Here is a 12,182-nt window from a genome sequence, read left to right as displayed (position 1 = left end):
CGCGTGCACGGTGTCCATGAAGCCAGACTCGAGCAGCACCTTGACGTCCGGCGGGCCATACGGCAGCACGGCCAGTCCGAGTGCAGGCTTGAAGCTGGGCGCAGACTTCTTCATCAGCGCCACGAGTGGCTTGAGCAGGTGCCCAAACTCCTCCGTGTACGTGTGCGTCTGGCCGCTCAGCTGCAGGTCGCGCGTGTGGTGCGTGGCCTGAAGCAGGCGCACCAACCGCTGCACAAGGTAGTGCAAGGTGATGTCTCGCGAGCTTGCGTTCTTGCCAGTGTACTCCTTCAGCACGGCGGTGAGCTGACGCAGCGCAGCAACCCGGTGTGTGGCGCGCGTCTGGTGGGCAAGGACAACCTTCAGCACGTCGTCGCCGCACAGCGGCTGCGCACTGGCAAACACGCCGCCAAAGGCAAACTGGAACAGCTCCTCCTGCGGCGACACCGCGGGCTGCTCCAGCGTGACCACGCTCACCGTGCGCGACACTGCCACAGGGGCGCCCAGGGATAGCGAGCGCGACAGCGGGCTCTGCAGGCCGCTGCCCGTGGCCATGGCCGTGGACGAGTGGGAGGGAAGCCGCTCAAGGTCCGGCATGTTCATCATCGTGTCGGAGGCCTCGGTCACCAGCTGCGTCTCCAAGGCGTGTGTGACGTCCATCTCGTCCTTGGAGCGCAGGGCAAGCAGCACCTTGCAGCGGGACAGCACAGCCTCTGAGAACCGCTGAGACCGCCGCAGCGTCAGGTCAACCTCCGGTGTGGGGATGGCAGGTTCTTCTTCCGCATCGTCAGCATCGTCAGCATCATCAGACACATCCATGCCCTGTCTTGCACCAGACCTGCCATTGCTACCACCGTTGCCGCTGCCCTCACCATCATCACCATCATCACCATCATCGTCATCGTCGTGGTTGGTGTTTTCGGTGTTGGATGCGGCGTCGTCGTTGCCGTTGTTGCCACTGCGGCTGACGCTGCGCGTGGAACTGCTCGGTGATGGGGCATCTGCTTGCTGCCCACTACCACCACCAACATCCTGCGGCGTCACAGACTGGCTGTACTGGCGGGAGGGCGGGGCGGTGTTGCTCGTCTCCCGCTCCACGCGTTGCTGCTCATCCCCTGCTTGGGCGCCTTGTTGTTGGCCCTCCTGTCCCTCCGCCTGTGCTTGCTGCTGCTGGGTGGCCTTTGCTGCTGCTTCTTTCGCCTCCTTCTCCTTCTTTGCCTTCTCCTTCTCGCGCTTCCGCTCCTCGCGCTTCCGCTGCTGCTCGCGCACGGGGGCCATGTACCCCTCAAACTGCTCCTTAAACTCGGCAGAGAGCGCGTCCACGAGGGCGTCGGGGGCGGCGCCCTTCAGCTTGGGGCAGAACAGCAGGCCCAGGTTGGCCAAGTCCTTGAAGTGCGGGTGCTTGCTCTGCACCTCGTGCTGCCAGCTGAAGAAGAAGAGCTCTGTGATGGCGCCCGCCTCCACTGCGCTCTCCAGGGCAAACGCCCACTGCTGCTCCATGTTTGCCACGCTGACGAGGCGGCGCAGAAACGTGGAGATGCGCTGGAAGCACTGGCGCAGGAAATCCGCCAGCCAGCGCAGGTAGTCGTCCATCTCGCCACGAAGCAGCCGGGCCACGTCATGCCGCGCGCCAACCTGGTCCAGCAGCAGCGTGAGCATGTGGCGATCAACCTCCGACGTGCACACGGCCTGCTGGATGCGGCGCGGAAGGCGCAGGAGGTCGGACGTGCCGTACTTGGTGCGCAGGGCGCGTGCGTCTTCCAGAGATAGCAGGCGCGCGTCGCTCTGCTCGTGCAGCTCCTGCATCCACCCTGACGCTGCAGATGCCGGTGAGGGTCTCCCCGACGTTTGCTGCTCTTGTTGCTGCTGTTGCTGCTGTTGTTGTTGCTGCTGTGGGCGGATGAGAGCTTCCCAGGGGATGCTCTTGATGAGGTTGGCCGGCATGAGACCAAGCACATGGTCCTCCACAGCCTCCGCAGGCGGCACGCCAAACAGCGTCTCCACAATCACAACGATGCGGTTGAGCAGGGCGAGCTGAACATCGGCGAGCAGGCCCATGGCAGTGGTGCTCTTGCCCTCCTCGGACGCTGATGACGACGAGGAGGAGGCCGATGAGCTCTGCGCGGCCACGGTGACGGAGAAGCCCCACATGGCCTCTGGCGGCGTCTGCGCCTCGCGTGCGCTCTTCATCTCAAACTGCAGCGTGACAGTGTTGCCAGGCACCCGCACGGGCTGCCGTGGCCACGTGCCGCCGCCACCGCCATAGCCAAGGTGGTTACCGCCAAACGACGCCACGCGGGCGCCGCTGGGCGTCGGGCTCGCGTAGATGAACAGCTTGTCGTAGTCGTACTGGGACGAGCACCGCGGGTCAAAATGCAACACAAGCCCCTGCGCGCCGGGCATGCTGATGGTCTTGGTGAAGCGGTATGCCTCGGGCAAAGGGTGCTGCGACTCCACAACAATCTTCTCCTCCCAGGGCTTGGACACGCTGCCGTCCGCATCGACCTCGGGTGTAAGGGCAAGGAAGGCGTGGAAGTGCAGGCTCACCTCCCGCAGGGCCTTGAGCTGCTCCTCGTCAAACTGCGTGGGCTCGTCCGTGGCCAGCAGCACCAGCGAGGCGAGGGTGCCCGCCGTGCACTTGACCACGTCAACAACGCCGCGTGCAGCCGCCTCCAACGCCTGCGCCGCTGCTGCATCATGCACGCCACCGGCGCTTGCTGCGCGGCGACGGGTCGCTGGGCTGCCCTGCGCCGACGACGACAACCCCTGGGATTCTTGTTGTTGCTGTTGCTGTTGTTGTTGTTGCTGCTGCGAGTCCTGCTGCTGCTTGATTGCGTCATCGCGCGTGAGGCTGCCGCGGCTAGCCATGGCCAGGCGCCGCTGCTGCTTCTTGATATCGACAAGGGCGGCCCTGGCCTTTGTCACAATCTTCACCACAACATCGGTGGTGGACAGCAGCACCTTGCGCTGCAGCTCGCTCCATGTCAGCGGGGCCTCGGCCTCCGTCGAAGTCTTCTGTTGTTGTTGTTGTTGTTGTTGTTGTTGTTGTTGTTGTTGTTGTTGTTGTTGTTGTTCAGTGCTGGCGTCCCCTTGCTGCTCCTGGTGTTCCGCTGGCTCGACGTCGTGCGTCTCATCGGCCCTGCTGTGCTGCGCGGCGTGGGCAGCGTTGCACAGGTACTGAATGAGTGCCAGCCCTCCCACCGTCGCCTCGTTGACGCGGACGTGGTCGTGCACGCCGCGCTTGACGTCTGCAATGGCCGCCTCCGTCTGCACCAGCGCCTCGTCCAGGCCCTGCAGCAGCAGCTCCACCAGGGAGCGCGGCAGGTCCAGCGGCGGCACGCCCTCAATGAGGCCAAGCACGTCGCCGCGCATGGCGTCGCGCACGTGCTGCGGCAGATCGGTTGGCAGCACCAGCTCGCGCACAAGCGTGGGCACGTCCTCCAGCAGCGGGTAGAAGAGGACGAGGCTGGTGGAGATCACGTTTGTGGCGGCGCGCACGACATCGGGGCGGTCGGGCACGCCGAGGCACTTGAAGAGGAGCGACTTGAGGTGTGCGATGGCGTCTTGGTCCACCTCTGTCGAGGACAGGTCTGGCGTGAGCTGCGCCAGGGCGAGGAGGATGAACACGAGGCAGTCGTGCTCGCCCTCCTGCAGAAAGTGCTCCAGCAGCTCTATCAGGCGCGGCAGCGTGGTGGCAGCAACCTCGTCCTTGGAGAAGCCTGCCAGCTGCTGGCAGCTGGCGCACACGCTCTGGCAGAACACGCGCTTGACGGCGGTGATGTGGCAGCTGCTGGAGCGCAGGAGGTCGACAACGTAGGACGGGGACGTGTCGAGGCGGATGTTGAGTGGCAGGCCCGTGTTGCGCCAGCAGTCCACGCGGTCGCCGCACAGCGTCCACGTGCAGTCGACGTCTGCATCCAGGCAGGCCAGGAGCTGGGCGTGCTTTGCGCTGTACAGCGGGTTGGTGGGCGACACGTACAGCGTTGGGTAGGGCGACTCTGGCCGCAGCTCGCCCGTGGTGAGGTCAAACACGTGCGACACGACGCGGCCCGTGTCCATGGCCTGGTCGGGCCGGTGCCCAAAGCCAAGCGTCTCCCGCGAGGGGAACAGCGTGTTGTACAGGATGAGCGAGTCGTGCGTGACAACATAGGTGCCCACCGCAGCAAACACGCGCGGTAGGCCGCAGGGCAGCTTCTCAAACATGCTCTCGCTCGGCCACGGCCCCGCGACGGCTGCTGGGCCGTTGCCGGCGGAGGTGGCAGCAGCGCCGCCGCCGCCGTTCGGGCCGCCACCAACAGCACGCGTGCCGTGGATGCATGCCAGCATGTTGGCTGTGGCGGCGGCAGCAGCGGCGGGGTCTGAGGGCGCCGTCAGCGTGAAGCGACGCACCAGGCGGGAGGGGATGGCGCGACGCACAAACACGGCGTGCTTGGTGGCGTTGTCCTCAAGCAGCTTGGTGGCGTGCTCCGTGTCGCGCACGCGCGTGCCGTCAATGGAGATGAGCTCGTCGCCAGTCACGGCGTGGATGGAGCTGGAGGCCTGCGTGACAACAGGGCCGCAGTTGGGCACGCCGTGGTACAGGTCGGAGCCAAACACAATGCAGCCCTTCTTGATGACGCACTCCACGCGGTGCGGGGTAAAGTCGTCGGCGTCCACGGCAAACTGCTCCACAACAATATCGCAGCAGGTCGAGTTGTCTGCAAAGGAGATGCGGTAGACGTGGTCGCCTGCTGCTGCGACGTGCAGCACGTTGCGGCGGCGCTGCCCGTCCTCCTCGCTGCTCAGGTCCTTGGGACGCAGCACGCTGCCAATGGACTTGAGGGTCACGCGGTCGTAGATGTCGGCAAGGCAGCCCTTGCGGTGGTTTGACACGCGGAAGAACAGCAGCAGCTCCTTGGCAAACGCAGCATACCCGCGGAAGGAGCCTGCGTGTGTGTGTGTGTGTGTGTGTGTGTGTGTGTAAGAGCTTGGTCGGAGGACAAAAAGGCGGTGTGTGTGTGTGTGTGATGGATTGGAATAACCTGTCAAAGGGACTGCGCCAAAGCAAAATAACAACGCACCCGACTGTGATTGCTTGATTTGGGCACTGGCTGTGCCGCATGCGCCCGAGCCGAGCTTGTAGATGCCCGACGCTCTGCTGTCCGTGACGTAGAGGTAGCCGTCCTTGGCCACCATCGAGTTGCCGCGGCAGTACACGCCCGCCACGCAGTACATGCACAGGTCATAGTCGCACCCTGCACGCACGCGACAGAGGGGGAAAAGAGGATGGGGTGGAGTGAGAATGAGCGAAGTGTGTGCGTGTGTGTTGGTTTGTGTGTCTGTGTGTGTTGGTTTGTGTGTGTGTGTGTGTGTGTGTGTGTGTGTGTGTGTGTGTCTGTGTGTCTGTGTGTCTGTGTGTGTTGGTTTGTGTGTCTGTCTGTCTGTCTGTCTGTCTGTCTGTCTGTCTGTCTGTCTGTCGGATTTCGTGTGTATGTGTGTTTCCGTGTCTGCTTGTACCTCCGGAGCAGCGGAAGCGCGGCATGATGAAGGGCGATTTGCTGCTCTTGTGCCCGCACGGACCTGGCCGTGGTGGCGCGATGAGGTGTGTAGGTGTGGAAGCGTGAGTGGGTGGATGTGGGAGAGAAGCAAGACAAGCATGATCGCAGGAAGAGGAACAAGATTGGGCAGAACAGCAAGGGAAAGACTGTGGCCTAGTCGCTCATATGAATGAACAGCAGCCTACACAAGTGAACCAAGTGAACCATGGGCACGTGGGCTCACCGTCGCAGTTCCAGCCAGAGTCGCGCGTGGTGAGTTGGAGTGGGTGGCGATGCTTCGGGTGTTTGATCGTCACGCCGCCTGCACACACACACACACATAAAGAGGACAGGACATGGGCCACGTGTGGTTGGCGTCAGTGAGTTGGCGTCGGTGAGTTGGTGGTGGTGGTGGTGGTGGTGGTGGTGGTGGTGGGATCGAATTGAGCGGCTTCAGCAAGTGGTTCAGCGACGTGCGTGGAGGGAACAACGACCCGCCATCAGTCAGGGAGAACCGCAAGCAGAAAGGAAAACCGCAAGCAGAAAGGAAAAAGGAAGTAGCCATGCTGCCCACTGTATGCAACAACCAAACAATCTGAGGCCAACAAAACAACAACGACGCACTGTCTTTCTGAAGGGGGTTTGCATATGTCCAGCCGCGGGATTGTAGGAATGTGCTGGGCAGCATGCTGTACGTGTGCACATGCATACATGTGTGCACGTGTGGTGGTGGTGAGACCGCAGTACGTGGAAGTCGAGGCGAACACAACTCAACGAATGCAGGTGCTTCGCAAGTGCTCGCAAAACTGCAAGGTCACGCACACTCGCGCGTGCCACATCACTCATGCACAACCACACACAACCACACAAAACATACACAAAACACACACAACACACACACACAAAACACACACACACAACATACGCAAAACACACGAGACGGCAGCGCTGTGGAGGAGGGTGTGTGGCGTACCGGGGCTGGTTGAGGGCAAAGTGCTCGAGGTATTCGCCAATGGGGAGGTTGACGGCACAGTCGATGCTGTTCACAATGAGGTGCAGCGTGTCCACGTAGCTGTTGAGGTCATCCCTGTGGATGGAGATGTGAAGAGGGAGAGGGACATGCGATGGTTTCAATGAGCTGATGGCGGAATGTGACTGGACAAAACCCATGTGTGATCACACAGCCACAGCAAACACTTGCACCCACAAGCACAAATCACAGCCACAGACACGCACACAATCACCTACAATTACAACACCCGCATACGCGCACACACACAACCACAGCCACAGACACGCACGCACACACACACACACCTTGCGACGCTGAGAGCGACGACGGCACCTGCAATGTCCTCCAGTTTGACGCCAACTTTGTCCAGCACGTCCCGCTCTGTGCTCAGCCAGCGGATCAGCAGGTTCTCAAGGCCAAGCAGCGCCGTTGGCGGCACTCCCTGCACGAGAGGAGGGGGGTTGGATTGAATTGGTGAGTGGTGGTGGTGTTGTCGTTGTTGTGTGGACTGTTGAGCGTTCTAATCGCTGGCACAAACACAGAAATGCGCACACCATCACACACACGCACACATCCACACGCACACACACACCACGCACACACACGCCACGTATTATGTATTTCACCCTTCCCTTATACTCCAACATGCGCACCTTGAGCCCCTGCGGGGAGAGGGACTTGAGGAAGTTGAGCATGGCCTGCACCGTGGACTTGATGAGCGACGAGTCAACGGCGCTCTGCGACTCCAGCAGTGGCGGCAGCAGCGCCAGCGTCAGCTCGGCCAGCGGCGCGTGCGTCACGTTGCTGGGCGCTGATGACGACGTGGCACCTGCACGCGTCACCATGCGGGGTATGTGAACAATGGAGCAATGAAGGATGTGCTGTAACAATTCAAGCACACAGTGCATGCAGGGTGTCTCGCGCCTCCCGTGCAAGCTGCAGGGGACTGCAGCGGAAGTGTGTCAAGAAGAAGCAGCAGTAGGCACCAACAGAAACGGTGACGCACCAGATGCCTGGAATGGGGTGGGCGCCGTCTCTGTTGCTGCCAGCGCATCCTCAGGCGGCAGCATGATCACTTCTGCAGAGATGTGTCCGAGTGAGCGAGTGTGTGTGTGTGTGTGTGTGTGTGTGTGTGTGTGTGTGTGTGTGTGTGTGTGTGTGTGTGTGTGTGTGACAGAGTGAGACGGAGTGAGTGAGTGAGTGTGTGTGTGAGGGGTGAGAAAGCAATGGACAGTGGCTCAGTGCCCAGATAACACAGCGCTTGAGGCAACACAGCGACGAGGGATCGCCAAACAAACAAACTAACTAACAAACAAACAAACTAACTAACAAACAAACAAACAACGACTACAACGGCGTACGTCGAAGAAAGGCGCGTTTGTATGCCACGAGCTCGCCAAAGTCCTTGGCCAGGTTGTCGCTGGTGGTGAGGATGCGAGCGGCATCCTGGAACAGCTCGGGCAGGCCCTCAAAGTCTTCTTGGATCGTGTCATCCTGTGAGTGTGTGTAAGTGAGTGAGTGGGTGAGTGAGTGAGTGAGTGAGTGAGTGAGTGAGTGAGTGAGTGAGTGAGTGGGTGGGTGGGTCGGCAGCGGGGATGGTTTGGCGTTGCGTGGTTGAGACACGCACGGTGGCAGGCAGCTAAGACAACAACAATAGCCACGATTGGTAGGTGTCAGCGCTCAACTCCGCTGCCACACCACCCGTCGAAACCTCATCACACTGACGCAGCACAAGCACACGCACACACACACGCACATACACACGCACACACGCACACACGCACACACGCACACACACACGCACACGCACACGCACACGCACACGCACACGCACACGCACACCTGAGTTGGAAGCACAAAGTCAACAAATGAGGCAAAGGTGGAGAAGCCATCGGCCAGGAACACTCGGACACTGTCGCAGGCGTCCACTAATGCGTCGGGCTCGGGCTCCTGCAGCATCTCTTGCTGTTGCTGATGCTGCCGTTGTAGGTATGGGTTCAGCTGACTGCGGAACATGGCTCCCCGTTGTGCCACGTCCGACCGTCAAGCGTATGTGTGTGTGTGTGTGTGTGTTCGGGGAATGTGAGAGCAGTGACTGTCTGCTGCTCTTGACTTCTGGCTTACTTGACACCGTTGCTTGATGGCAGAACCTGAAGATGAAGAAAGGTGTTCACACAAAGAGGTAAGAGAAGCAACAAGTGGACGTCCACAAAAATGTCGCGCCAATCAAGTGCAACGTTCGTGTGTGTGGAACGACGTCTTCTTCTCCGAAAAGAAAAACTCCGGAGCTGAAAGCAGGCGTGTCCTCTGTATCTGATACCTCTCTCTGCCTCGTGCGTCGTGCGTCGTGTGTCGTCGTCGTGGAGCGTGTGCTTCTCGTGCTGACTGTGGTTGGTTGGACGACACAGCCACAAAACAAAACAAAAAGCCAGACAAGCAAGCAAGCGGTTGCTGTCGTTTGTGTGTCTTTCCTTTCTTCCTCTTCTTCTCCTCTTTGATGGACTGAAAGCAACAACAAGACGGCGACGATGACAGCGCCGTTCCTTCCCACGGATAAATTGTGGGTGTTTTCCTATAATTTTCGGTATTGTCGACGCAATAATTTTTATTCTGCAAGAGCGAACGCAGAAGAAGGAGACGTTGTGGACGTTGTGGTTGGTGGGACGACGACGAAGAAGGAGAAGGCAACGTGGTGTACGAGTGTGTTTGTGGTCGAAGCGGGTGACGTGAGTGCGTTGATCAGTGTCTACTAGCCTCCTGCCTGTGGTGGTGCGTGTGTGTGTGTGAGACGCAAGGATGGCCAACCGCACAGTGAAGGACGCACGGTCTGTGCATGGCACAAACCCGCAGTTTATCGTTGACAAGATCATTCGCAGCCGCATCTATGAAACTTTGTATTGGAAAGAGCAGTGCTTTGCTCTCACAGGTCTGTGTCTGTGTGTGTGACTGTCTGTGTGTATGTGTGTGTCTGCGTCTGTGTGTGTGACTGTTTGTGTGTGTGTGTGTGTGTGTGTATGTGTGTATCTCTGTGTGTCTGTGTGTTGTGGCAAAGTTGTATTTCTCTCTTCCTTTCCTTCTCCCATCTCCGTCCGCTTCCTCCACCTCTCTTCATGCACGTGTTCACCCTCCCTTCCCCTCCCTTCCCCCCCCCCACACCTGATTCACATCAAACGCGTGCGCTCTCGTTCACAGCGGAGACGGTGATCGAAAAGGCGGTGGAACTGACATATGTTGGCGGCGTGTATGGCGGCAACATTCGACCCACGCCGTTCCTCTGCCTCACACTCAAGCTGCTGCAGCTTCAGCCAGACAAAGACATCATCATCGAGTACATCAAGAACGAGGACTTCAAGTCAGTGTGTGTGTGTGTTGTGTGGGTGTGGGTGTGTTGTGTGGGTGGGTGGGTGTGGGTGTGGGTGTGTTGTGTGGGTGGGTGGGGGAGAATCGGAGTTTTGAGTGGTGGTGGGGCGCTGTGTTCCTCTTTTGCTTCCTCCCTCTCTCTCTCTGTCTCTGCACCCTTCCACTTGCACGTGCAAGGCTGGTACTGACCAGCCACGTGCGCTGGCTCTGCCCCTCCAGGTACCTCAGGGCACTGGGCGCATTCTACCTGCGACTGGTCGGCACTTCGATGGATTGCTACCGGGTAAGGAGGGGCCACGCAGCCTGCATGCTGTTCGGTGGTTGCGCTCTCTTGCTGTTCCAGCACAGCACGCGAATGCTCGCACACTTACACCACACACACTCACCTGCACTTCCTTGATCAAGTGCGCTCACCTTCCGCTCTCCTTTCTCCTCCCTCTGCAGTACATTGAGCCGCTGCTGAACGATTACCGCAAGCTCAAACGCATGAGCAGAAATGGAGGTGTGTAGTCGTGCCACTGGCGCGTGTGAACATGCAGCTTGCCTTTGTGTGTGTGTGTGTGCGTGTGTGTGTGTGTGTGTGCGTGCGTGTGCGTGTGTGTGTGTGTGCGCGTGCGTGTGCGTGTGTGCTTGTGTGTGTGTGCGTGCGTGTGCGTGTGTGCTTGTGTGTGTGTGTGCATCAGCTGCTCGCACATGCTTGCATTCGCCCCTGCCTCCACTGTTCGCGTCTGTTGTCATTATCAATCTCATCAACAGCGCTGTGCTCACGCCCTGGCCAACGCACGCCTTACATGCACTGTCCATCCACGCAACGCACCACTGTCCTGTTAGTGATGGAGCTGACGCACATGGACGAATTCGTTGACGAGCTTCTTCGAGAGGACCGCGTGTGTGATATTGGCCTCCCTCGTATCCAGGTTCGTGGTGGTGTTAATAATGGTGATCGTGGTGGTGGTGGTGGTAGTCGTTGTGATCGACGAGGAGTCGCATGCACACGCTCAGTCTCGTGGAGGACCGCCCTCACACACACACACACACACACACACACACACACACACACACACACTCACTCACTCACTCACTCACTCACTCACTCACTCACTCACTCACTCACTCACTCACTCACTCACTCACTCACTCACTCACTCACTCACTCACTCACTCACTCACTTGCACACACACACACACACACACATTCTCCCTCCCTCACGTACACACATGCACTCGCCCCACCTCTTGCAGAAGCGGTATGCGCTTGAGGTGAACGACGAGCTTGAGCCGCGGCGCTCGCTGCTCGAGGACGAACTCGACGACTTTGAGGGCGAGCTGCAGGCAGCAGCAGCAGCAGGAACAGGAGGAGGAGGAGAAGAAGACACAACCGGTAGTGGGGGTGGTGATGGTGGTGACGCGCAGAAGCGAAAGGCAGAGGAGGACGAGGAAGAGGGCGAAGAGGACGAGGAAGAGGGCAGGACCGGTGGTGATGGCAGCGGTGATGAGAGTGATCGTCATCATCATCGCCGCCGATCACCATCGCGTTCCCCGAGACGCAGCCGCAGCCGCAGCCACAGCCGCAGCAGGGAGCGCGGCGGCCGGCATCGCAGCAGAAGCAGCAGCAGAGGTCGTGATCGTGATCGTGATCGTGATCGTGATCGTGATCGTGATCGTGATCGTGATCGTGATCGTGATCGTGATCGTGATCGTGATCGTGATCGTGATCGTGATCGGTCTGGGCGCAGCGACAGCCGGACGAGGAGGCGACACCGCAGCCGCAGCCGAAGTCATGATCATGACGACTACGACGACCGTGATCGATACAGCCGCCGCTACCATCGTGATCGTGACCGTGACAGGCGCTCACGCCGCCACGATGATGACGACTACGATGACCGCCGCCGTCACCGTCGCCACCGTGACTCGCGCGATCGCAGCATTTCGCCGTCAGATCGCACACGCACACGCAGACGCAGCAGGAGCAGGAGCAGGAGCCGGGACAGGGGGCGCAGGTACGGTCGTGAGCGCTACAGCCGTGGGGAGCGCGATGGGAGCAGAGAACGGGAGAGTGAACGACGTCGATCACGGTCGCCGTCGCCTTCACGGCGTGATGGTGGTGATGATGAGAGAGAGAGGAGGGTTGTGGAGAGTGAGCGCCGCACTCGTGATGAAGAAACAGCACCGTCATCGTCGTCATCCGCTCGCAAACCGTGAGTGGTGATGCGCTGTGTGTGTGTGTGTGGTGGGTGGTGTGGTGGTGTGGTGGGTGGTGGTGGTGTGGTGGTGTGGTGGGGGGTGGGGGGTAG

At 59.9% G+C, this 12,182-nt stretch overlaps 2 protein-coding genes across 2 annotated transcripts in view; one reads left to right on the top strand and one right to left on the bottom strand.

Annotated features, from left to right (window-relative positions):
- Nucleotides 1–9,076, bottom strand: part of PTSG_09981 (uncharacterized protein) — a gene marked incomplete at its 3' end in the record, with an annotated part of 18,775 nt that extends 9,699 nt beyond the window's left edge. Inside the window, exons 1-12 of the mRNA XM_004989285.1 lie at nucleotides 8,846–9,076; nucleotides 8,368–8,675; nucleotides 7,887–8,019; nucleotides 7,532–7,603; nucleotides 7,179–7,354; nucleotides 6,831–6,967; nucleotides 6,487–6,600; nucleotides 6,138–6,202; nucleotides 5,758–5,835; nucleotides 5,494–5,556; nucleotides 5,058–5,231; nucleotides 10–4,922 (exon numbers count right to left, since the gene is read on the bottom strand). Of these exons, the coding sequence (XP_004989342.1) occupies nucleotides 10–4,922; nucleotides 5,058–5,231; nucleotides 5,494–5,556; nucleotides 5,758–5,835; nucleotides 6,138–6,202; nucleotides 6,487–6,600; nucleotides 6,831–6,967; nucleotides 7,179–7,354; nucleotides 7,532–7,603; nucleotides 7,887–8,019; nucleotides 8,368–8,541 (6,099 nt within the window). The 5' untranslated portion in view covers nucleotides 8,542–8,675; nucleotides 8,846–9,076. The remainder of the gene's footprint in view (nucleotides 1–9; nucleotides 4,923–5,057; nucleotides 5,232–5,493; nucleotides 5,557–5,757; nucleotides 5,836–6,137; nucleotides 6,203–6,486; nucleotides 6,601–6,830; nucleotides 6,968–7,178; nucleotides 7,355–7,531; nucleotides 7,604–7,886; nucleotides 8,020–8,367; nucleotides 8,676–8,845) is intronic.
- Nucleotides 9,077–9,113: 37 nt separating this feature from the next.
- Nucleotides 9,114–12,182, top strand: part of PTSG_09980 (pre-mRNA-splicing factor 38A) — a 3,712-nt gene continuing 643 nt past the window's right edge. The window contains exons 1-6 of the mRNA XM_004989284.1: nucleotides 9,114–9,451; nucleotides 9,718–9,877; nucleotides 10,105–10,168; nucleotides 10,330–10,387; nucleotides 10,717–10,802; nucleotides 11,128–12,086. Of these exons, the coding sequence (XP_004989341.1) occupies nucleotides 9,322–9,451; nucleotides 9,718–9,877; nucleotides 10,105–10,168; nucleotides 10,330–10,387; nucleotides 10,717–10,802; nucleotides 11,128–12,086 (1,457 nt within the window). The 5' untranslated portion in view covers nucleotides 9,114–9,321. The remainder of the gene's footprint in view (nucleotides 9,452–9,717; nucleotides 9,878–10,104; nucleotides 10,169–10,329; nucleotides 10,388–10,716; nucleotides 10,803–11,127; nucleotides 12,087–12,182) is intronic.

The sequence above is a fragment of the Salpingoeca rosetta genome (genome assembly GCF_000188695.1).
Source record: "Salpingoeca rosetta unplaced genomic scaffold supercont1.30, whole genome shotgun sequence".
NCBI classification, from domain to species: Eukaryota; class Choanoflagellata; order Craspedida; family Salpingoecidae; genus Salpingoeca; species Salpingoeca rosetta.
Note: the sequence above shows the minus strand (reverse complement) of the source record. Positions and strands in the feature narration are given on the sequence as shown.